Source organism: Eumetopias jubatus, unplaced genomic scaffold (assembly GCF_037043125.1).
Source record: "Eumetopias jubatus isolate StellerSeaLion01/CBP00866 unplaced genomic scaffold, mEumJub1_p1.0 scaffold_9, whole genome shotgun sequence".
Taxonomy (NCBI): Eukaryota; Metazoa; Chordata; class Mammalia; order Carnivora; family Otariidae; genus Eumetopias; species Eumetopias jubatus.
Window position 1 is genome coordinate 39154163 of NW_028274815.1, and position 21500 is coordinate 39175662.

Genomic DNA, 21500 nt, shown 5'->3' on the forward strand with positions numbered 1-21500 from the left:
CTCACGGGGAGTCATGACCCTCCCAGGGCAGGGGGCGATCACACGCGTGCAATTGCTTGGCCCAGGACAGCGGTGTCACCTCTTCACCGGAATCAGGGGGTCCTAGCGGGCTCTTTGGAAACGCACTCAAGACCTTTGAAATGCCGGGAGGCTGAGGGCGGAGACCTTGCCAAGCTCACACCGGACTCCCCCCGCCTCCCCCGCCAGGTCCCGTCCTTCCCGTCCCTCCCCCCACAACCCACCCCAGCTGCCCCGCCCCGCCCCGCCCCCCACCCGCCGCCAGCCTGGACGGTCTCAGCAGCGGCCCGCGGGGACCAGGTGTCCCGGGCGTGCCAAGATGCAGTCGGGGCTCTGGCTCCTCCTGGCCGCGCAGCTCGCAGGTAAGACGGGGAGACTCGCGGGGCGCGCGGGGCTGGAGCGGGTGGTCTGCCCTGGATCCGGGAAGAGCCTGAGCCCTAGAGTTTAGAAAAGGCTGTCCCGCTAGGGTGCAGAGCCCAGAGGCCGGGGTTGTGGGGGTCCCCGGGAGGCGGCGCGGCAGGCAAAGACCCTGAGGGTGGAAAAGAAATTCATCTCCCGAGTTCGTTACTCCAGGGATCCCTGAAGCCCCAGGATTGAGGCTACTCTCCCCCAAAAGCGTGGAGGGGAGGGAAGAGAGGAGGCGGGGGAGGGGAGGATTTGGGAAGGAAGAAAAGAGAAATGGGAAGGATACACAGAGAGGAAAGAAAAAACTGCGCTTGTCGAGGTTTCCCACAGGGATGTGCCCCCAGGAATGTTCCAGAGGCTCAGTTTGGCTTCGACGTCCCATACTTGGCCCAGGGTTCTGTCGACACATTTTTAGTACTTCCGGGGAGGTAGTGGTGGTACAATCTGCCAAACACCAGGCTACTGCCCGCTCTCGGACAGGTGTGGCAGAGGACTCCCTCGGGGTTCCCTGGCTTGTGGGAGCTATGTGGTGCGGCTCCCAGAGCCAGCTGCGTGGGAGTTGGAATGTTGCGGTCGGAAGGTAGCGGGGAGTCTCCAGTGTCCCTCTCATAAGCCCAACCAGACTGCCTCTTGGAAGAAGCCCCTCCACACCCCTAACTGCCCACTACCCTGCAGTTGATTGCTTTCTTCCCCAAAAAGCCCAAAGCTGGTCATCCTGCCAACAGTGACAAGGCCTGCCAGCCCCCTACTGTGACCCAGTGAGCTCAACCACATCTCAGATAGAAGCTAGTCCAGGCCATTCAAAACTAGTAGTTATTGCCGATCGTTTTAGAAAGAGCAGGTCCCTCTGAGTATGGAATCACTGGGAGAGGGTCAAATGAATTCCATGAGACCACATGGGTAGCAAGGCCTGGCTCTGTGTCTGGCACGGAGATGGGGCTTGGCCACGCTGGGTATTCAGCCTCCGGGGACACAAGAGAGAGACCAGGGTGTGTCGCAGCTAGCAAGCCTGCATGTCAGGACACAGGAAAGGGAACATACATACAAAGCCCAGGATCCTTTTGGGCCCCTTTACCCCTTAAGGAGTCACTTCTGGGCTTTCTTGCAAGAACTTCAGGAGTCTGCATATTTGCAGACCCACTATGTGCACAGGGGGACGGGACAGCGATCCAGGAGAGGATCACAGGTCTCCTCAATTCAGGGAGAGACTCAGAGCTCAGGTTCTGGGGTCCCAGACTTGGGTTTGAATCTGGATCCACCACGTACAGGCTTTGTGACCTTGAGCATGCCCATAACTTTCCTGAGCTTCTGTTTCCTCATGTGTAAAATGGGTGTAAAACAGGATCTGGTGAGGATTAAGTGACATAATGCATGCACCATGCTGGGCACAGTTCAGTAAAGATTGGCATCATTGTTTCTTATTATCTCCCCCAAGATGTCAATGAGCCCCCAAACAGTGAAGAAGCTCTGCTCTGCTGAAAAGGCAGGATGCTGTTTAGGGAGAAAAGAGACGGCCCAGTAGGCATGTGGGCACCAGGTACCATGTCATTCTTGGTGCACGCAGAAGCTCGGAGTGGCCTGTGAGTGGAACCAGAAAGCTCATGTTTGTGGCCCACGATGGGGCCATGAAGGCTGAGACACAAGCATCAGCAGGATTGTGACTCTAGGCCGCTGCCTCAGTAGGCCAGCTCCCCTTGGGTACACACACACACACACACACACACACACACACACACACACAACCTCTGGACTCCTGTGCCCTCTCGTGCCTCGAAGTTCCTAGGTCGCTGCCCCGGTCTATAGGATCTCCCTTTGCCCCACAGCTAAAATGGAAGGCTCGCCAGGTGAGATTCAGTGTGTTGGACTGGGCTGTGAAGGACCCATTCTGTCATCTGCTGCCTGTAACAACCCCTGGTGTGTGAGACACATAGACAATGAAGTACCCATGTACAGCGCTTTACAGTTTGCAGGGGGTTTTCTTGGACATTCGAACCCTCGCAGGCAAGCAGGACAATGGCCCCCAGCTGCCCTCCTCTTAAAGGGCAGAGACAGACTCCTTGACTTCCTGCAATCCCACTGCTGGTAGGGGGCAGAAGCTGGGTTCAAGGCCTGCTCTAGTTCTCCATGAACAATCCCCTACTTATCGATGCTTCCCATCTTGAGACTAAAATGAAATCCCAGGGCTGTTTCTGGGGTGTCTGACCTTCCCCTCGGGAATGGAGATCCAGTGACCTGTCACTTACTAGGCTAACAATTTGCAGGCTGTAGTGGCTCGTACGGCAATAGTGAGTTCCTCTTGCTTGAGCATGCTTGATCATGTCTTGCAGAAAGAGTGGCTAGCCCTCTTTTAGATTGGCCAGACCAGCCCTGGGCTCTGCCTCTGATTTGGGGCTCCTCTGGGCTGCCTGAGTCTCTGCCACCTGCTTGGAGCCTGTTGAAGGTCTGTCCATAGAGTGGCAGCAGGACAAGCTGAAAGGCAACCGGCTTTGACTTCAGGCTTTGAATCTTTGAGTTTGAATCCCAGGTCAGTTACTAGCTTGTCCCACTTGGTGGGACTTTGAACAAGTGACTTCATGCCTCAGTTTCCTCACTGGTGTCATGGGGATAAGAATCCCCAAATAAGTTTGAGGTTGGATTAAGATCATCTATACAAAGAGCCAGGCATATAAGCAAGCAATCAATAAATGGCAGCTCTCTCCCCATCCCCTCCATAAAACCGGCCATAGGAAACACCTGATTGCAGATGGTCTCCTGGGAGGTGGGGTGCTCGAGCTCCGAGTCCGGGAGCCACCAGCAGCGTTTGCCACAGCCCCTGGCCCCTGCAACTGGGCAGGTTCTTCCATGGCTTTACTTCGATGCTTGACTCTGTGACTCTGAAGCCCCACAACTGTGGTTGGGAAAACGTGCTGATGATCTGTGTTCCTTCTGCTCCTCATAGCTCTACATGGCAGCTCAGTGCTCCAGCAGGCCCCTGGGTCCATACTGGTTCAGACCAACCAGATGGTGATAATGTCCTGTGAAGCCAAAACCTCCCCCATGAGCACACGCATCTACTGGCTGAGACGGCGCCAAGCTCCAAGCCCGCACAGTCACCACGAGTTCCTGGCCTTATGGGATTCCAAAAAAGGGATTGTGTATGGCCAAAATGTGGAGCAAGAGAAGCTAACTGTGTTTACGGATGCAGTGCGGTCCATTCTCAATCTCACAAGAGTGAAACCTGCAGACAGTGGCATCTACTTCTGCATGACCATCGGAACCCCTGAGCTGACCTTCGGGAAGGGAACTCAGCTGAGTGTGGGTAAGAATCTAGCTCAATGCTGTCGATGAGCATGGAGCACCTGCTGGGTGCTGGGTGTGTGCCAGGCACCGGAGCTGCCTCCACTCTCAGCCACCACCCCCCCCCCACAGGAGAGGGTGCCAGCTAGCATCATAGCTGGTAGGAATGGACTTACCCAGGGCCAGGCAGAGGCAAGTGTTCTATGTAGTCATTTCAGTCCCTGCTGCCATCTACCCTGGGAGGTAAGATGTTGATTCCTATTGCAGATGGGATGCTTTGAAACATTGCTGCTTCTTCTGGGGACAAGGCAGTGCTGTCCTTCAGCCACATCAGGCCTCCCTGAGGCTCTGCCTAGATTGGGCTGAGTCCTGGGGCCTGACAGTGGTCTCAGAAATTCCCACCGAGCGTGCACACCAGGAAAGAAGGTCGTCACTGCCTGGACATACCCAGGGAGAGCATTTCTAGGGCCGGAGGATGCCCTTACATTCTGAATGGGTTGGGGGGCGGGAGCTGTGGCTCATACCTACACCCAGAGGTACAGGGAGGAAGGAGACTGGACCCCAGGCCTAGCTGCAAATTTGGCTGCATATTCACTGTGTGCCTTTGCACCGGGGTCCCTCTGCTCCCTGGGCCTCAGGTTTCCCATCTGTTTCATGGGGCTGCTGTTGGCTTCCATGACCCCCTCGAACCCCGAGAAGCTGCAGTTCTGGGAGTTAAGTCAGTACACCCCATAGAAATAGATGATAAGCCACAGATGTGATTTAAAAAATTTCTAATGCCACGTTAAAAAAAAAGTAAAAAGAAACAAGTGGAATTAATTTAAATACTGTATCTTTAACCAATTTATCAACAATACCATTTTAACTTGTAATCAATATGAAAATTATTATTGAAATATTTTGCATTCCCTTTTCATACTAAGTGTTCGAGGTGTTTCTTACACACTGCACACCTTGAGTGAGACTGGCCAGTGGCACAGAGGGCAGATGGCCACACTCTTGGACAGTGAGGAGTAAGTTCTGAGAGGTGTGAGGGAATCATGGCAGAAATTCTCGAAGGCCTGCACCTGCCTTTAGCCCCCTCCCCACGTTAGCCAACGGCCAGCCGACCCCCTGCGCTCCTCCCACTGTCCGGCTTCCCTCTCACCTGGGTTCTTCTCAGGCTGGGGGCTGATGACAAGGGGACGCCCCCTTCCCAGGAACTGGACCACTCAGCATGGGAAGATGCAGAGACAGCTGGGACAGCAGCACCATTAGGAAGAAAGAAACAGGGGTGCAGCTGTCTCATCTCACCAGCTTTGGGTCTTTAGTCAGGAGGTAGGGATGGGGGTGAGATCTCTGGGCAAGAAGCCGAGGCATCCTCAGCAAGGTGTCGACTGATTCCTATATTGAAAATTGGGCTTTGGGGGGTTTGGGGTTTTGGTTTGGTTTATTGTTTTTGTCTCTACAAGCCTCACATTTTCCCACTCATGAGATTTTGGGTAGATGATGAAATAAACAAAACTGGTTTCTAGAAGCTTCCCCTCCACCTACACCACCTACACCACCACCCACTCACTCCTCGCTTTGATATTTCCAAACCCCTCATGCTGCTCAGCTCCCTGAGAAGAGCAGACCCTTCCCAAAGCATGTGCTTGCACCTCGCCAGAATTAGGGTATCCAGAGCCACGCCCCGCCCTTCCTGCCCGAGGTCAGCCCGTATTGAAGGAGGAACCTCAGGTAGTAAAGAAAGTATTAGAGAAAGACAGGGCCTTCTGGGGGCCGCTTTAACATACCACGGGCTCAAAAGTCCTGTCCTTTTCGAAGAGGAGAGAAGCATGGAGATTTGAACGGGGGGCAGGGGGAGTCAGGAGTCATCAAGGGGACCCAGCTCTGGGCAAGAAGAAATTAAAATGGAACAAGCCTCCGCACAAACCCCTCATCAGACCCAGGCACCGAGCCCAACCAAGACGCTGAAGTGCTGTAGACTGGCTCCCCTGCAGGCTTCCCACTGACCAGCCGAGAGACCTCTGTGCCTCCTCGTGTATAAAGTAAAGGGAATGGACACTGCCGGGGCCGTGAGGAGGAAAGGAGGAAACAATGCTGGGCCCCCACAGAGGGCCAGGTTCCCGCACACTCTGGGAGCACTGTAGCTAGTGTCCTTTTTCCTTTTATGCTAGTTTCTCTCAGCATTCCCATGGCCACAGGCCTTGACCTATGCCTAACTTTTTGTCAGAAAGCATTTGCACCTGAGAGAGGGTGGCGTCGTGAGAGCCTGGAATCAGGGCCTTTTGGCTCAGATCCTGGTCGTGCTGTTTAAGGCTTCCTGAACTTTAGACAAGCTATTCCAGTTCTCTGAGCCTAGGCCTCCTCAGGGATAAGATGGGGGTCCTGGTGCCTGTCCCAAAGTTGTAGGGTTCAGTAAGCTCAAGCTGAAGCTGAAGTGCTTGGCTGTGCCCCTAGCACATGGTGGGACTTAGTAGGGGTCCGTTCTAGTTAGTTGATTCTTCCCAGAAACCTCATGAAGCAGGCAGAGGATGCGTGTTATCTCCACTTTCCAGAGGACACTCAGGCTGGCAAGGGTCCAAAGTGTCCGCTTTTTATGTGGAAGATGCCAGCCCCGAAATGGCCATCTCCTGCGGCCCCTCTCTGCCCCCTTGACACTAGAGTTTAAATTTATGGTGTCACCATCTTCCCTCTCCCACCGTTTTGCAGAAAGTCATTGCAGTGAAACATCTTTGCTCACCGCACAGACACAAGGGTTGGATTCAGCAGCACCCAGTGGTCACACCATTCCTAGCATCTCAAAGCCTCCGGTGCCTCCCTTGGCTCAGTGTGCTTGTCCCCTGCCCTGCTCCAACACATCAGAGTGTGACACTGGATTAGAACGAAAGAGAGGAGTGACCCGCCCAGGCATCAGGAGAGGGGCTGGGGGCGCCAGGTGGGCACTTTGCCCTGTGGGGCCTCGGGGCCAGCCCCTCACATCGTTGGTGTTCGTCTTTAAAATTAAAGGTTGAGACTAGAGGTCGTTCCAGCTCTGATAGTATATGATTTGTAAAGACACTTGAGAAGGAAAGAAAATCCCCATTGCAACCTGCATGCTACTATACATATGGGAAAGGGCACCCACCTCCTTTCCATGAGCTTCCTCCAACCATTTAGGAATTGGCAGGTTGGCTAAGGGGCTGGTCTTGTCAAGGGTTTGGGGACTCTGGCTTCCACTCAAGGTCTTCGGCCAGGGGGAGCACAGTTCGCTGGGCGTGCTATCCCCTTTAATTCTCATGACAATCCCGAGAAGGAACTGGGAGTCATCTTTATTTCAGCAGATGAGGAAACGGAGGCACAGAAAAGTGATAGGACTTGCCCCAAGTCACACAGCAATTAATCAGGGCTGCTGGGGCTCTGTTCAGGACCATGTGGTTGCAGAGCCCCTCTCTTTCCTGGACACCAAAACAACCCCCTGCCTAGGCCCTCAGTTAGGTCTGAGAATTGGGAAAACACCTAGAAAATTCTATTGCTATGTAACCTTGGAGCCCTGTAGCAGCCTAGTCATAGCGGCTTTAGTACCTGGATGGAAGACATGAGATTTTAACTTTTGTCTGGAACTCCACCCACTGTTTACATGTCTTGCTTGCTTTCTGTAGTTGATGTCCTTCCCACCACTGCCCCGCCCACCAAGAAGCCCACCCCCAAGAAGAAAGTGTGCCGGTCCCCAAACCCTGTGACCCAGAAGGGTGAGTTCTCCCAACTTCCTGGACCCTCAGAAGCACAGCAGGATGTCTTCCTTCCCTCCCTCCCTCCCTCCCCCCTCCCTCCTTCCTTCCTTCCTTTCTTCCTTCCTGCTTACCTCCCTTCCTTCCTTCTTTCCGCAAGCCCTTCCCACCTGTGGACTCTAGCCTGTTTCTCTGCCCCCCCCGCCGCAAGCTGAGGTCAGAAGGGAAGTTGAGTATGACCACAGTGCTGCCCTCCAGCAGCTCACAGTCTAGTGGGGGACACGCTTACAAATCGTCACGGGGCAAAACCTAATGGAGGCTATGTCCACCCCCAAAACCTGCACATCAGTGTTCCTAGCGGCATTATTCATAATCGCCAAAAAAGTAGTAGCTCAGAAATCCACCAACTGATGAATAGATTACCTAAATATGGAATATCCATGCAATGGAATATTATTTGGCCATAATAAACAGTGAATTACTGATACAAGTTACGATATGGATGAACCTTGAAAATATTACACAGTGAAAGAAGCCAGACACAAAAGATCCTGTATTATGGGATCCCATTGATAAGAAATGTCCAGAATATGACATTTCATAGAGACAGAAAGTAGATGAGTGGTTGCCTAAAACGGGGGGGTTGGGAAGGAATGGGGAATGATTGTTAATGGGTATGGGATATTTTGTGGGGTGAGACAAAAACGTTCTAAAATTAGATTGTGGTGATTGATGGTTGCACAACTCTGTGAATATACCAAAAACCATCAAATTATACACTTGGAGCAGGTGAACTTTATGTGTAAAATCTATCTCCACAAAACTGTTAGCAAACAAAAATACCAAACCCAAAGGACCAAAACTTAAAAGTTTCTCAGTTTGGATGCTTACCAGAGGACCTAACACACAGTATGTGCCAATATATGTTTGTTAATGAGTGGACAAACTTGCCTCTCTGTGCTATATGCACCAGACACAGCAGCTGGAGGGCGCGCGCACACACACACACACACACACACACACACACACACACACTTCACTTGAACCATCAACCCAAATGTGTTTCTGGAAAAATACTGACCCCTGTTCCCCAAAAGATACTGGTGACAAACAGAAAGCGTCATCTGCTCCTACCCACAGAACAAATAGCAGGCGAGCCACCACACTAGAGCTGCCTCGCGCTACTGGGGTTGCTTGGTCTCAAATACGTCAAGTAACAGAAAGAGCTTGAGGAGAGGCACCTAATGGGATTTCAGGGGATCAGAGCAGGAAGCTGCCCCATGGGGTCACAGTAATAAAGGAAATCAGAACCCATATGCAGAAGGGCACAGTCTTGGGGAACATGAAGGTGGAGATAAAATGACCTCATTTGGTAAAGTATCTGTGCCCCACAACTTTGCCTAAAAGATTTCAGGCAGGTTACAACAAAAAATGACACAAAAGGCAAATACACCAGGGCCACTAAGTTGAGGGTGCCGAAACTGGGTCTGTGCTGGGCTTCTAGAGAAGTAGAGAAGCAGCGAAGCCAGCTGCACCAAAGGGAATACTCCAGATAATCTGGGACCAAACCCCTGCCCCCCACGGTGATGTAAAGAAACAACCCCAGGCACCGGGCTTCAAAGCCTTCCTCCCAGTGTTAAATTCTTGAAGAAATCTCCTCTGTTCATCCTTCTGTAAGGACTGCTGAACAATAATGAATTCACTAACACTTCTAGAAGTGATGAGGACAAATGTCTTGCATCATTTCTCATATGGACCCTCAGTACAATCCCAGGGCAAAGATGCAAATCCAACATTAGTAGGTTATTAAGAATAACCAGGCTGAGTGTGAAATTGGCCAAGTCGGGGTTGGCAGAAAAGTAGGTGGAGGTTGCTTTGGGGGTGGGGGCCATGGGACAGTGTACCCTGGTGGTAAGTCAGCCAGTCTATCACTGCCTATACTGTGTGACCTTGGGCAGGTGATTCAGCCTCTCTGAACCTGTTTCCTCATCTGTAACATTGGGATGTTCGCCTGGCATGATTAAATGAGGTGCTATATATAAGGCACTCATCTTGAGGGGGGCACCCAGCTAGAGCTCACAGCTTGTCATCATGAATGAAACCACATGGCCGCCCTGGGGAAGGGCCTGCTCCCTAAGGCTTCGGGCTGTCCCTGGAGATGACATTGAGAGCAACGGTGTGGTGGCCTCTAGGCTTCAGGGGACTCCGAAACCCGAGCAAGGCAAGAAAGGCCAAGCCAGGCCATACAAGTGGCCAATATATGAAAATAGGCTGACGCTGACAAATCATCGGGGAATGGAAGTGAGGTATCATGTTAAACCCACTACACTGGCAAAAACTAAACACTTTGATAATATTGAGGGTCGGCAAGGGGCACAGCTGGTGGTTAGGAATGAAAATCAGTGCAGGCTTTTTGGAAGGCTCTTCACAGTGTCTATCACAACTTTAAACGGACATAGTTGATGGTTTGGCGGTTCCTGTTTTCAGTATTTGCCTCAGGCTGCCTCTTATATTAGGAAAAATGTACCAGGATATTCTCTGCAGTTATTTGTAAAAGTAAAACATAGGAAACAAACAAAATGCCCATCTGATGGCTGAATAATCCATGGTATGTCCAAACTGCAAATGTTACTCTGCTAGGAAAAGTGTGTGCTGAGATTTTTTTTAAAAAAGATTTTATTTGTTTATTTTAGAGAGAGGTGGGGGAGGGGCAGAGCAAGAGGGAGAGAGAGTCTCAAGCAGACTCTGCACTGAGCGTGGAGCCCGACTTGGGGCTCAGTCTCACGACCCTGAGATCACGATCTGAGCCGAAACCAAGAGTCAGACACTCAACCGACTGCACCACCCAGGCGCCCCCTGATATATTTAAGTGAAGAAAAAAATGGTTTGCCAAACAATTTGTAGAGTATAAGCCACTATATGCTTTAAAAAAACCTGTATGTGTTTGTGTAAATTATGCATGTGTAAATGCAAAGAGAAAGGTACCAAATTAACCATGGCATTTTTTTTCCTGTGAAGTAGCTAGCATGCCAAGGAGCACTCTAACCATATACTTGAATCCTTTACAAGGAAAATATATTCAGCAATCTCTTGTGTAGTTAAAATAAAAGCTTTAAAAATAAATAGTAAAAATCTCTTTACCAGGCATGAAAATTATCTCCTTTCAATATAAGTAGCTCCTGAGTTTAATTAATTTTTAAAATGATGATGCGGGACATAACATTTTCCATGTAAAATTATCTAAATGTGTTTAAAGTACCTCGAAAGATGGGCGCCTGGGTGGCTCAGTTGGTTAAGTGACTGCCTTCGGCTCAGGTCATGATCCTGGAGTCCCGGGATCAAGTCCCACATCGGGCTCCCTGCTCAGAGGGGGGTCTGCTTCTCCCTCTGACCCTCTTCCCTCTCGTGCTCTCTATCTCTCATTCTGTCTCTCAAATAAATAAATAAAATCTTAAAAATAAAAAAAAGTACCTAGAAAGAAAGAGGAGAAAAATATGCAAACAATGGTATTCTCTGGGAGGTGGGACTTCCGGTTGATTTTTCCCTCTTTGTATTTTTATGTGCATGCCTCAGATGTTCAGTAAGTGTGTCTTTTCCAGGCCCCTCCTGTGGCCCCCTCACCCTCGGCCTTCTGGTGGCCGGAGTCCTGTTTCTGCTGGTGTCCTTGGGAGTGGCCATCCACCTACACTGTAAGTTTTGCCCTCTTGGGCCATCATGATGACTCCTTTTGCTGTTGGAGGTGTCCCTGAGCATCCATCCTTCTCTAGGGAAGACGGACAGATGGCAGAAGTCTACACCTGCCCCCAGCCCATGGTAGCTGCAGAGGTGCAGGGATCAGAGACTACCCTGTCTCTAGAGTTAGACAGACCTGGGTTTGAAGCCAACCCTACTATTTGCCCATCTAGGGACCTTGGCCTCTCTGAGCATCAGCCACCCCATCCAGGAGTAACAGTGTTACCTACCTCCCAGGGTTGCTGTTTGTAAAGTCCTGCCCAGAGGGCCCAACATGGGGTGTGAGCTCAGTCAGTGAGAATCCCATGAGCAGTAAGGATGGAAGCAGTACACAGAAGACATTGCACTGGGGTTTGGGTTATGTTCCCAGAAGCTTGAACTCCTCCTCCTCTGCGAGGCTGCTGGAAGACAGAAGATGACTGTCTCTCCCGGCCACCGTGGAGATGAGATCATGTCCTGCTCTGGGCTCCCAGTCTTCATCAGAAAGGGGGGAGCTGCAGGGGAGGCCCGCACCAGCAGCCCAAGAGCCCTGGGCTCTACCCTTGGCCCTTCTGCTCACCTGTGCCACCACGAGCAAGTCACTGACCCTCTCTGGGTTTCTATAAAATAAGAAAGGGTGGCTCGCAGAGGCATGGACTAGATCAGTGACACTCTTTTAGGTCACAGACCCCTTTAAACTTGTGATAGCAGTTACAGACCCTCTCCCCAAAGAAATGTGTCATGTGCACATTTTTGCATAACATTGCCATTCACAACAGGATCCGTTTGCCCCCATTAAAGTTCAGTGGTCTGCAGACCTTTTTGATCAAGGATCTCACTAGTAAAAAGTTATTAAATTATGAACCCCAACTGCAAATAGATCTCATTAGTAAAAAAAAAAAGTTAAATTTTAAACTCTAACTGCAATTATGTGTATTTATTTCATATATTAAGTATGTTATCAAATGTGCTTCATAACTGAAAAGTAATAAAAGATGAGATAGACCTATAAATAGACATGCTTACACTTCCTTCCCGCATCCCGGTGGGAAAACTTGCGATTGCCCCGAATGCACACACTCTAGCTTGAGGCCACATGTCTGCACACCTCTCATTCCTGACCTGCTGCAAAGGGCAAACTGGCACATTTAAGGACACACAGACCAGAGTAGATTCACTGAGTTCGAATTCTGGCTTTACTGCTTACTAGCTGCACGACTTTGGGCAAGTTACTCCGTGCCACGCATGCTCTGTGACTCAGTTTCCCCATATGCCCAATGGAGGTACTAAGAGGAGTAGTCATAGGCTTGCTGTGAGCTTGAAGGGAGTTAAAGCACATAAAGTTGGAGCATAGCCTGGCGCCAGGGAAGTGGTCTGAGGTGCTGGCTGCCCCTGTCATCTCCCTCTTCACTCTCTGGGGCTGGGAGTCAGCGGCCCACAGCCCACACAACCCACCTCCTTGTTTTCTTCTTCCAGGCCTACAGAGGAGAGCCCGGCTTCGCCTCCTGAAACAGTAAGTGCTTGGGGCCTCGAAAAAGTGCCCGTGACGCGGCCCTGGGTGTGGTCCTGGCTTCCTTGGCCCCCACTGTTGCCACAGCCTCTACCTGCAGGGATCCCAAGCCAGACCCCGCCTACAAAAAAAATCTCAGACTGTATAAATAGATGGAGCCATAAAGTTCAGGAGGAGAGATCGACTAAACAAATGAAAATACTGGGTATTTCAAGCACGGAGAGACTTAGCTCTTAGCTCTCCTAATGATCACAATCAACTCTTGCAAGCATAGAATACAATAGGATACCCCAAACTCTTTCCCTCCCAGCATTTCATCTGACTTGGTCCTTCAAGGACATAGGAGGGTTACTGTTACAGACCAGCTGAAAGACTTGCTCAAAGCATTTGGGTTAGTAAAGAGCAGGACTGGATCGGAAGACAAGTCGGTTCACTGCTTCCTTCCCTGCTCGTGTGGGGCGTTGGGCTGCCTTGGTCCTGTCTTCCACCCTGGACCCCACCTGTGTCCCAGGAGTTGGCACATCAAAAGGCTGAGTCACATGGACATGGGGGCTAAAAAGCCCCGGCTCTGTAGACCGCTGAGCTGCGTAAGTGCAGGCAGATACCCAGAGGCTGAGGCCCGAGAGGCCAGCGGCCAGGGCTGCTCCCAGCCTCAGGGACTGCCAGGCCTCAGCCGGGCCATGAGCAGTGTTCTTGGATTGCTTTTTCTTCCTCAAAATACCGTTCCACATCTATCTCTCTCATTAATGACAATCCCCTCCATCTAGAGGTGTTTGGAGAAAAAAGAAAGCCCATCAAGCCTCTAGATTGAAGAGGGCAAGAGGGCCTGGTGCTCAAGAGCTCGGGCTAGGGGGTTTGCATCCTGTCTGCCGCTCTTCAACCATGGGACTGTAGGCGAGTCACTTCACCCCTCTGAGCCTCTGATTCCCCTTCTGTGAAATAGGCTAACAGTACCAACCTCATGGCTCTTGTGAGGACTTATTGGGGTAATACCCATAAAGTGCTCAGCCCTGGTCCCACGGAGTCGAAGCACAAACTCATGTCACTTACGAAAAGTCAACTCTACCATCCAAACAACCAAGGAACAAAATGTACTCCTAAATACTTGAAAATTTAAACTCCAGATAAACTCTGTATTATATTCTCGACATTATTATATACATTGTATTTGTCTATATATTTGCTTGACTAGAGATAGTCACTGAAACATGCCTGCTGTCTTTTATGGGTGATTTTCAATGATAATTTTGATTGCGTACAGTTTTCACATTTTTATGTGCTGGATTTAGAAGTTATCCCCACCTAAGAGATGGTAACCTGAGTGTATTTGTCTGAGCCTAGATCTGCAGAATGTTCTGTTCAACATCTTCCCTTGGTGACCTCTAATGGAGAATGAGTCCCCATCAGGATACTGGCCCCACTCAGCCCTTCATTTTAACTTGTTCCCCAGTGATTTGATGCCAGTTTTAGGGGACCTCTGAGGATCCACTGAGGTGGGGAAGGAGCTGGGGGTGAACATGGGGAGCCGTGAGCTTGCTCACCCTCTGCTCCCAGTACTGCTGCCATCGACCACCTGTAGTTACGCTCGCCAGTGAGACATCATTTGAACAAAAGGGTTTGTGGCTAAAACAAAATTTGGAAATCCTCTCTAGTTTTGCTACCATGATCCAGGTGTGGGCGAAAGAGTCCATGGGACTCACGGATCAGCTATTCCAAACTCAAGTTGCGACTTGTGGCAAACGCTCCCCAGCCCGAAACTGAGCCTGGAAAATCTTCCCATCAGCAAGCCACCTTCTTCTGGCCCCTTAGTGTACATTTGTGAATAGCTTCTCTTAGAAGGTACTACAGGAAATAACACTATTCAAAGCTAGAGTTCTTTGAGCTTTGTTTTTTGAGCTTCTTAAATTTTTTTTTTAATGACTAAGTTGGGCCCTAAAAACATACTAACAAAAAACTCCTGGCCCGGGGCTCCTTACTGGAAGTGCAATCCTGCATCCTCACCTGTCATTTGTCTTCGTTACAGGAAATTCATATAATTTCCCTGACAATAAGTGGTGTCTCAACTTGCTGTTGTTTTCAGGTTTTATAAATGAGCAAAAAATATGCTTTCGGGGTCCTGCTACAAAAATACGTGTGGTCAGTAATGAGCGAGATCTGGAAAAATGAGAGAGAAGAGCCACGCTCAACTCACTCCACTGTGGAAATTTCACTGGCCTGCTGAAGTTGCCTGCTTTTAACTATTGCAAGTTCTTTCTGTGGGCCTCACGCGTGGGAGCAACGTGTTAGTTGGCCATCGGGAGCCACAGCGAGAAGGCTTCAGAGCCCCCGAACACTTCCTGCAACTCGGGGGCACACTGGAGGATGCTGCCATGACACCACTTCCAGCTCCCACACTCCCCCTGGGCTGGGCTGGGACCTTTGTGTTGGCCATCCAGCCCCTGTCTCGAAAGTTGCTTTGCCCTGGTAGGGCACTGACGTGGAGTCCTGAGTCTCTCATGGGATGGCAATGGGCTGGCTCCTCCTTGGTCTTCCCAGGCTGGGGCTGACTGCCCTCACCGACAGCCCCAGAGACCAGACCCAGCTTTGAAACCAGCTTTCTGTGAAGGGCTGACCTGACTTCCATAGTGATTTCAGTCTCTGGGGATGTCCTTTTGGGGCTGGGGACTTGTGGCTTTGAGAATGGGAAGTCACTTTATCTCCTATTAGGAATTTCCCCAGCTTTCACTTCTGCCCTCCCATGGCTTGTATATTTCTCTCACTTTCTGTTCTTTTTATGAAAATGTCTTGGTTGGAAAAATAAAGTCCTTGAATAAAAGATGCAAATGGGTCCTGTGATGGAAAAGCACAAAGCCCATCTGTATGGCAAAGATGTTGATGCTCAGCTGAAAAGAAATAACAAGGATAAAACGTGCCTGTCCTCATTCGCCCCTGCAACATGCTGTCGTCCGTATGGTAGGCATAGAGAGAGTCTCAGAAGTTGGGAAGCACCCCAGGCACCCAGCGCCAGGCAGCAGGGGCCCCAGGGACTGGCCTCCTCTGGCCACCCCAAGCCACCTTCACTACACCTGTTGGGTTCTACAGAGCGGAACCCCAGGGACTCCTAGCCACAGACTGCTGACCTTGTACTAAAGAGAAGGTGAGAGGCATCAGGGTGTCTCTCTCAGCTTTGACAGGAAAAGCAAATGCAAGGGGGAACATGCTGAGCTGGAAGAGGGAGTTGAGATGAGGAACTCGTGCCTTCTGAAAAAGCCCAAGGGGATCTGATCTTAGCTCCCCACCCTGGGCTTTGGCAGTGTTAAGAGCTACTGAGCCAAAAATGAATGCAGCCTTAGGCTGCGTTAACAGAAGCACCAGGTGCAGGCCAACGGAGAACAGAGCACCACCTGCTTTTCCCAGCGGCTGGGAGGTGCCCTTGAAGAAGGGCAGTGGCAAACCAGGCTCTGCTCAGAGACCTCTGGCGGCCACAGAAAACAGGAAAGGAAGATGGCTCGAGGGGAGGAAGCATCTGAGATGCTGCCTGTGGAGTGAAAGGGGCAGAACTAGGTGTGGCAGGTGGGAGTTAGAAGGGTGTTGGTGCAGGAGATGCTCGAGAGAAGCAAATGCTCTCTGCCCATCAGCTCTGAGGACAACATGACAGGCTGCCTCCCAGGGCCCCGGGGAAGGGGGGAAGGAGCAGGGCGGCCTGAGCCAGACCCCTCTAGGTCTCACGTTTAAGGTGGGCTTCTTGCTCTGAGACATCCCATTTAGGGATAAGAGACTAAAGCCCAGGGGATGTCTGGGTGGCTCAGTCGGTTAAGTGCCTTTGGCTCAGGTCACGATCCCGGGGTCCTGGGATCCAGCCCAGGAGCCCCCACATGGGCTCTCTGCTCAGCAGGGAGTCTACTTCTCCCTCCCCCTGTCCCTCTGGCCCCCCTCCCCCTGCTCATGCTTGCTCTCTTTTTCTCTCCCTCTCTCACACACACACACTCTCTCAAACAAATAAATAAAATCTTCGAGAGAGAGAGAGAGACTAAAGCCCAGATGTGCAACCTGCCTTCCCTGCAGGCTCACACCCAGTCCACAGCAGAAGTAAGAAGGGACCTCCAGGCCCCTCTCTCCACTTTATGCTTGGCTGTTTGACAGCATCTCCCCATTGCTGTCTTTGCAATTGTGTTTAGTCGTTTGCAAATTCATACGGGGGTGAGGTTGGAGGACCAGGGCCGGGAAAAGGGGGCGGGGGGCACCTCTGTCTCTTTTCTGTGCAGCAGGTCCCTGCTACGGCTTGGTCTGCCCAGAGAGCTGGAGCAGGCTTGGCTGCCAGCAGCAGGGGCTGTGGTGAAGTCGTCTGCACCCAGCACCTGACTTTTCTTTTGCAGAAGGAACTGAGCATTTACTACTTTCTGGAGGTCCGTTATGGCAAAATATTTAAAAAAAATTTTTTTTAAATCTAGATATCTTTTGACTCACAATTCCACCTCTAGGCCATTACCTTAAAACACACACACACACACACATCTCAAGGTTCCATACACGAAGAAAAACACATCAAATTGGTTTTTGTCGTGCTGCTTAGTAGCCAAAAATTGGAAATTGTCCAAATGTCCATCAGGAAAAGACAAATCAATTGTGAGACGAGGGACTCGTGGCAGCGATTAGGGAATGAGTGAGACCCATCCATGCTGGCTTCAAATGATGGCCACTACACCTGCATATATTGTCACAACATCCGTATGGATTATCCTCGTTTAAAATGCAATATATGGCCACTGCTAAAATTCAAACACGATAAAAGCAGGCAAAGCAAATATACGTTAAAGTCAGGATATGGTTACCCTTATTGCAGGGGTGCTCCATAGGAGGGAGTATGAAGTTTGGGAGTTGGCATGTCCTGTCGCCCATCTGGGGGCTGCTCGTATGGGTGTGTTCAGTTAGTGGAATTCACTGAGCTGTACACTCACAATATGTCAACTTTCATATGTACGTATGGAAATATAGATTATACTCCAACAAAGACATGTTTTGAACATCTAAGTACAGAGCATTGCAGAAATATGTAAAATTGGCATTAAAAGTTTCTTGTTCTCCCAGATTTTTCCTGCCTATACTCTTTTAAACAGAGAATTGAAATCTTATAAAATGTAATACGTAATACCTAAGATATAGAATATAAAAAATCGAATCTTACTATTCTGCAAATTTGATTTTTTTTCTCTAATAATATATCAGTGCCTCTGGACATATTTGTGTATGCATAGGAAAAGATCCAGAAGGATATACTCCAAGCTGTTAATGGTAGTTACTCTGGGGAGTTTCCACTTCTGCATTATACATACATGTCTGGTTGCATGAATTTTTACAACAATCATGTATGACTTTTATAATTGGGGGTAGGAAAGTTTGGGGAAAAGAAACGGCTTCTTTTTAGAAAGAGGCTCTGATCATCATAATATTAAAAAATTGGAATCCGCTTCAATAGCTGTTGATGAGAGATTTTGTTCACAAGTCACGATTTTTAAAAAATCCATGCAATGGGAATCACATGACTCGTGCAGGGGCTGCCAGACTGCAGGGCCGAAGTCTCCAGTCGTGCAAACTTGGGCAAGCCCCTGTAACATCTGTGGGCTTCAGTTCCCTTCTTTGCAGTGGGAGCAACAACTGTCTCTCTCTGCCTTGCTGTGGGGCACGGCCATAGCTGGGTTTGGGGCCAGTGCCGCTTCCCTGGGCCAGTCCCCCCTCAGCGGGAAGCAAGGGTAGTGAATTCTGGGCACCAGTCTGCAGGTGTAGCACCCAGCAGCACCAGTTCAAAGGAGGAAGGGGGCTCCTACGCAACCCCCTCCCTTTCATCCTTACTCATCCCCACCCCCACCCCCGCAGTTTGTGTCTCTCTACCTGTAGGAAGTGGGCAACTTGTTTTCACAAAGTGATCCCCGGTCCTGTGTGGGCTGCAAAGCTGATCGAATCTACCACCCAGTCAAAGGGAAAGAGAGAAAGAGCCCTGTCTTCAGAGGCCTTTCCAGGTGTGGAGGACGAAAGATTTCCTCCATCACTTCTTGGGAAACCTCCTCAGATGCGTCACTGACACTCCTTGGTGACCGTGAGTCACCGGTTCCTGGAGTCCTGCGGGTTACATAACTGGGTGCCTCAGCCCAAACAGAAGGAAACCGCATCCCTCGACACCACATCTGTTTGGGATTCACAGACATAAGCCTGACCTGGGTGATTCTTGTCATGCTGAACGCCAAAGTTCTGAAAAAGGACTCTATTCCCGCGCGGTGTCATTGGCTCTCCTGGATCCTGTTTTCTCCCATTCATTGACAGCCTTTTATGTGCAAGTACCCATCTTTAGCTTAGCTTGGGCTTCTGAATTTGAACAAAAAAGTCTACATTTCTTTTCATATATATATATTTAATATTTTATTTATTTATTTGAGATAGAGAGAGAGCATGAGAGGGGGAAGAGGGAGAGGCTGGGGAAGGAGCCCGACGTGGAGCTCGATCCGAGGACCCCAGAATCATGACCTGAGCCGAAGGCAGACGCTTAACCGACTGAGCCACCCAGGCGCCCCTTTTCATATATTTTTAATTGCAGACTATCTCCCATCCTGTCCCCTTTGACAAGTGAGCTAATCACCTGCCCTCTCTCTGCAGGTAGTGCTCTTCTTCCTCAGGCTTCTCGATGCCAGTGTAAATGTATTTATTTGGGGCACCTTCTGTGTGCCCGGCTGGCCCTGTGCTGGGACTTGGGGAACCACGACAGACACAGCCCAGCCCCCCCAGATCCCTCCTTACTGGCCAGTCCCTGATCTCCTGGGGGGACCAAGGCCAGTGAGAGCCCTCCGGCCCTGTCCTGCCACCCGCATACACAGTCAGCCTTCCTGAGCCTCAAGGCCAGAATGTATATGAATAAATGAGTGAAGCAAAAAGCCCACTTACTGAGCCAGAGGAACAGCCTGCCCGAGGCACCCCCTCAGCCCTCTCTGCCGGCTCCCCAGCCCAGCCTGTCTTGGCCCCAACGCTGTGAAGACTCGACTTAGCCACACTTCTCACTGTTTGCTTTGACAGGTACAGTCAACAAACCCCTTGGAGAACATACACTCAACAAACTAGTTCTTAACCGAGCACCTATGGAGTTCTTGGCACTAACGATGCGTTCAGCAGACACTGTCCCTAACTCCATAGGCTCACAGCATCGTGGGGGACAGAGACACAGGCCCGGCACCTGTGTGACTCCAAGAGTGAGTGCCCTCGGGGCCGCACACTAGTGCCAGCCCTGGACAGACGGTAAACGGGAGACACGTAAATACCCAGATGATGTTAACACAAGCAGAAGGCATGAGTTGCTGCCTCACAAAAAGTTATGCTGTGCTGGTGGAAGAGTATGAGGCCTTTCACAGTAGATTTTGTGGAGGTCTCTGCGGTTGGGTGGGGACAAAGTTAAGAGGGGAAGATTTGAAGTGTTGGTGGGGAGGCGGAGGCCCATCTTCCCCACACAGCTCTCCCCAGCCCCCCATCAGCATCCTGTGGGCCAAAAGCTGGCTGCTTGGCTAGACCTGCTGTCTAGGTCTAGCCTAGGGCGAGCGTTTGGCCCATAGGATGCTGAAGGGGCCAGACCAGGCAAAAGGGAGGCTGTTTCTCCTGTTCCTCGGCCCTCACTTCTGCCACGCCTGGGGAGCCAGAGAGGCCTAGGGAGCAGAGAGCAATGGGAGGCTCACCCAGCACAAAGGCAAGGACTGACCTTTGTGGAAGCCTCTTCCCGGACCGCACTCAGAGCCTGCCTGGCCAGAAGCTCAGCATCCCGTCTCTCACGCCCACCTTGAGGCGTTGGGGGTGAAGGCGGTGAGAAGGAAGGCTCGCTGGGGCTCAGATGGGAGGCAGTGCTTGCCTAACAGTTCTCCACATCTTAGCTGCCACGTGCGGAGCTTAGCAATGGAAGAGGGATGACACTACTGGGGTTTCATCTGTGTCACTTCAGACAGAGTGTGCCCCTGCGTGTTTGCCTCGTAAACTATTCCTGATTATTGTGCCACACAGGGCCTTTCAGGGGACAGCTGTCCCACAGTTGAGCCTGGACAGCCCCTGCTGATGTTAACTCAAAACCTCCCCACCATCTTCCCTGCCCTGCCTTTAGTATCCAAATAAATTAAGACCCTTGAGTGTGTCTGAGTGTTTAAGAGAGGATGGTTGATCTGCATGGTCTCATCCCTCCTGCCATGACCTCTACACCAAAGTTTCAACTTCAGAGAATGAGTGGTGACTCGGCCAAGGTTAAGAATACATTTTCCAGGAAAATGGAAATCTGTCATTTGCATCCAAACATCCCTGGGCAGGTGAAAATGTAAGAGTGACGGCCCTCAGTGCAGGAGAGGACATGGACAAGAGCACTCACAGGGGCTGCTGATGGTATCATGAGACACTACAGCTGTTCTCCTTTTGGAAAAACCATTTGGTAATATCTAGTAATGTCTAATATAAATCACATACTCTACCTCAGCAATCCAGGGAATTCGCCCCTATAAAATAAAAACATTATTGCAAAAGAATAAGTATACAAAGATGATTCTTTCCATTTCATTTGGGACAAATAAAAACTGGAAACAACCCCAAGCTCATCGATAGGGAATTACTAAATAAAAATGTGATCTATACATGCCCTAAAATAATATCACGCAGCCATCAAAAGAATGACTCAAGAGAATGATTTGGTGAGATTGCCAGGAAATCCCTAGGGAGGAAAAGGTGGATGCAGGGAAGAATTTAAAATATGATCCTATTTTTGTAAAGCAAGTAATCCACCTGCAGAAAACCATGTACATGTCTAAGGCTGAGGGTACATGACCGCATGAACAAGCCAATGCCACTGTAGAAGGAGACACGCTTCACCGCCAATACTGGGCATGAACACAAAGAAG

The 21500-nt window shown here is 50.3% G+C and overlaps 1 protein-coding gene across 2 annotated transcripts; it reads left to right on the top strand.

The window, feature by feature from the left end:
- The first annotated feature begins 276 nt into the window (after positions 1-276).
- On the top strand, positions 277-15429 carry CD8B (CD8 subunit beta). Of its 2 annotated transcripts, XM_028122419.2 has the most exons (6): positions 277-380; positions 3362-3721; positions 7323-7412; positions 10991-11080; positions 12579-12615; positions 14693-15429. In XM_028122419.2, exons 1-6 carry the CDS (start codon positions 338-340, stop codon positions 14703-14705), a joined length of 633 nt encoding a protein of 210 aa, XP_027978220.1. In that variant the 5' UTR covers positions 277-337; the 3' UTR covers positions 14706-15429. The 2 variants fall into 2 exon arrangements, with proteins under 2 accessions (XP_027978220.1, XP_027978221.1); XM_028122420.2 differs by lacking the exon at positions 7323-7412.
- The last annotated feature ends 6071 nt before the right edge of the window (positions 15430-21500 follow it).

Excerpts from the sequence above, each read along its gene's own strand:
- CD8B (XM_028122419.2), top strand. The coding sequence starts at position 338 with ATGCAGTCGGGGCTCTGGCTCCTCCTGGCCGCGCAGCTCGCAG. Across the intron at positions 7,413-10,990 it reads AAACCCTGTGACCCAGAAGG|GCCCCTCCTGTGGCCCCCTC; the intron begins GTGAGTTCTCCC and ends TGTCTTTTCCAG. Across the intron at positions 11,081-12,578 it reads AGTGGCCATCCACCTACACT|GCCTACAGAGGAGAGCCCGG; the intron begins GTAAGTTTTGCC and ends TTCTTCTTCCAG.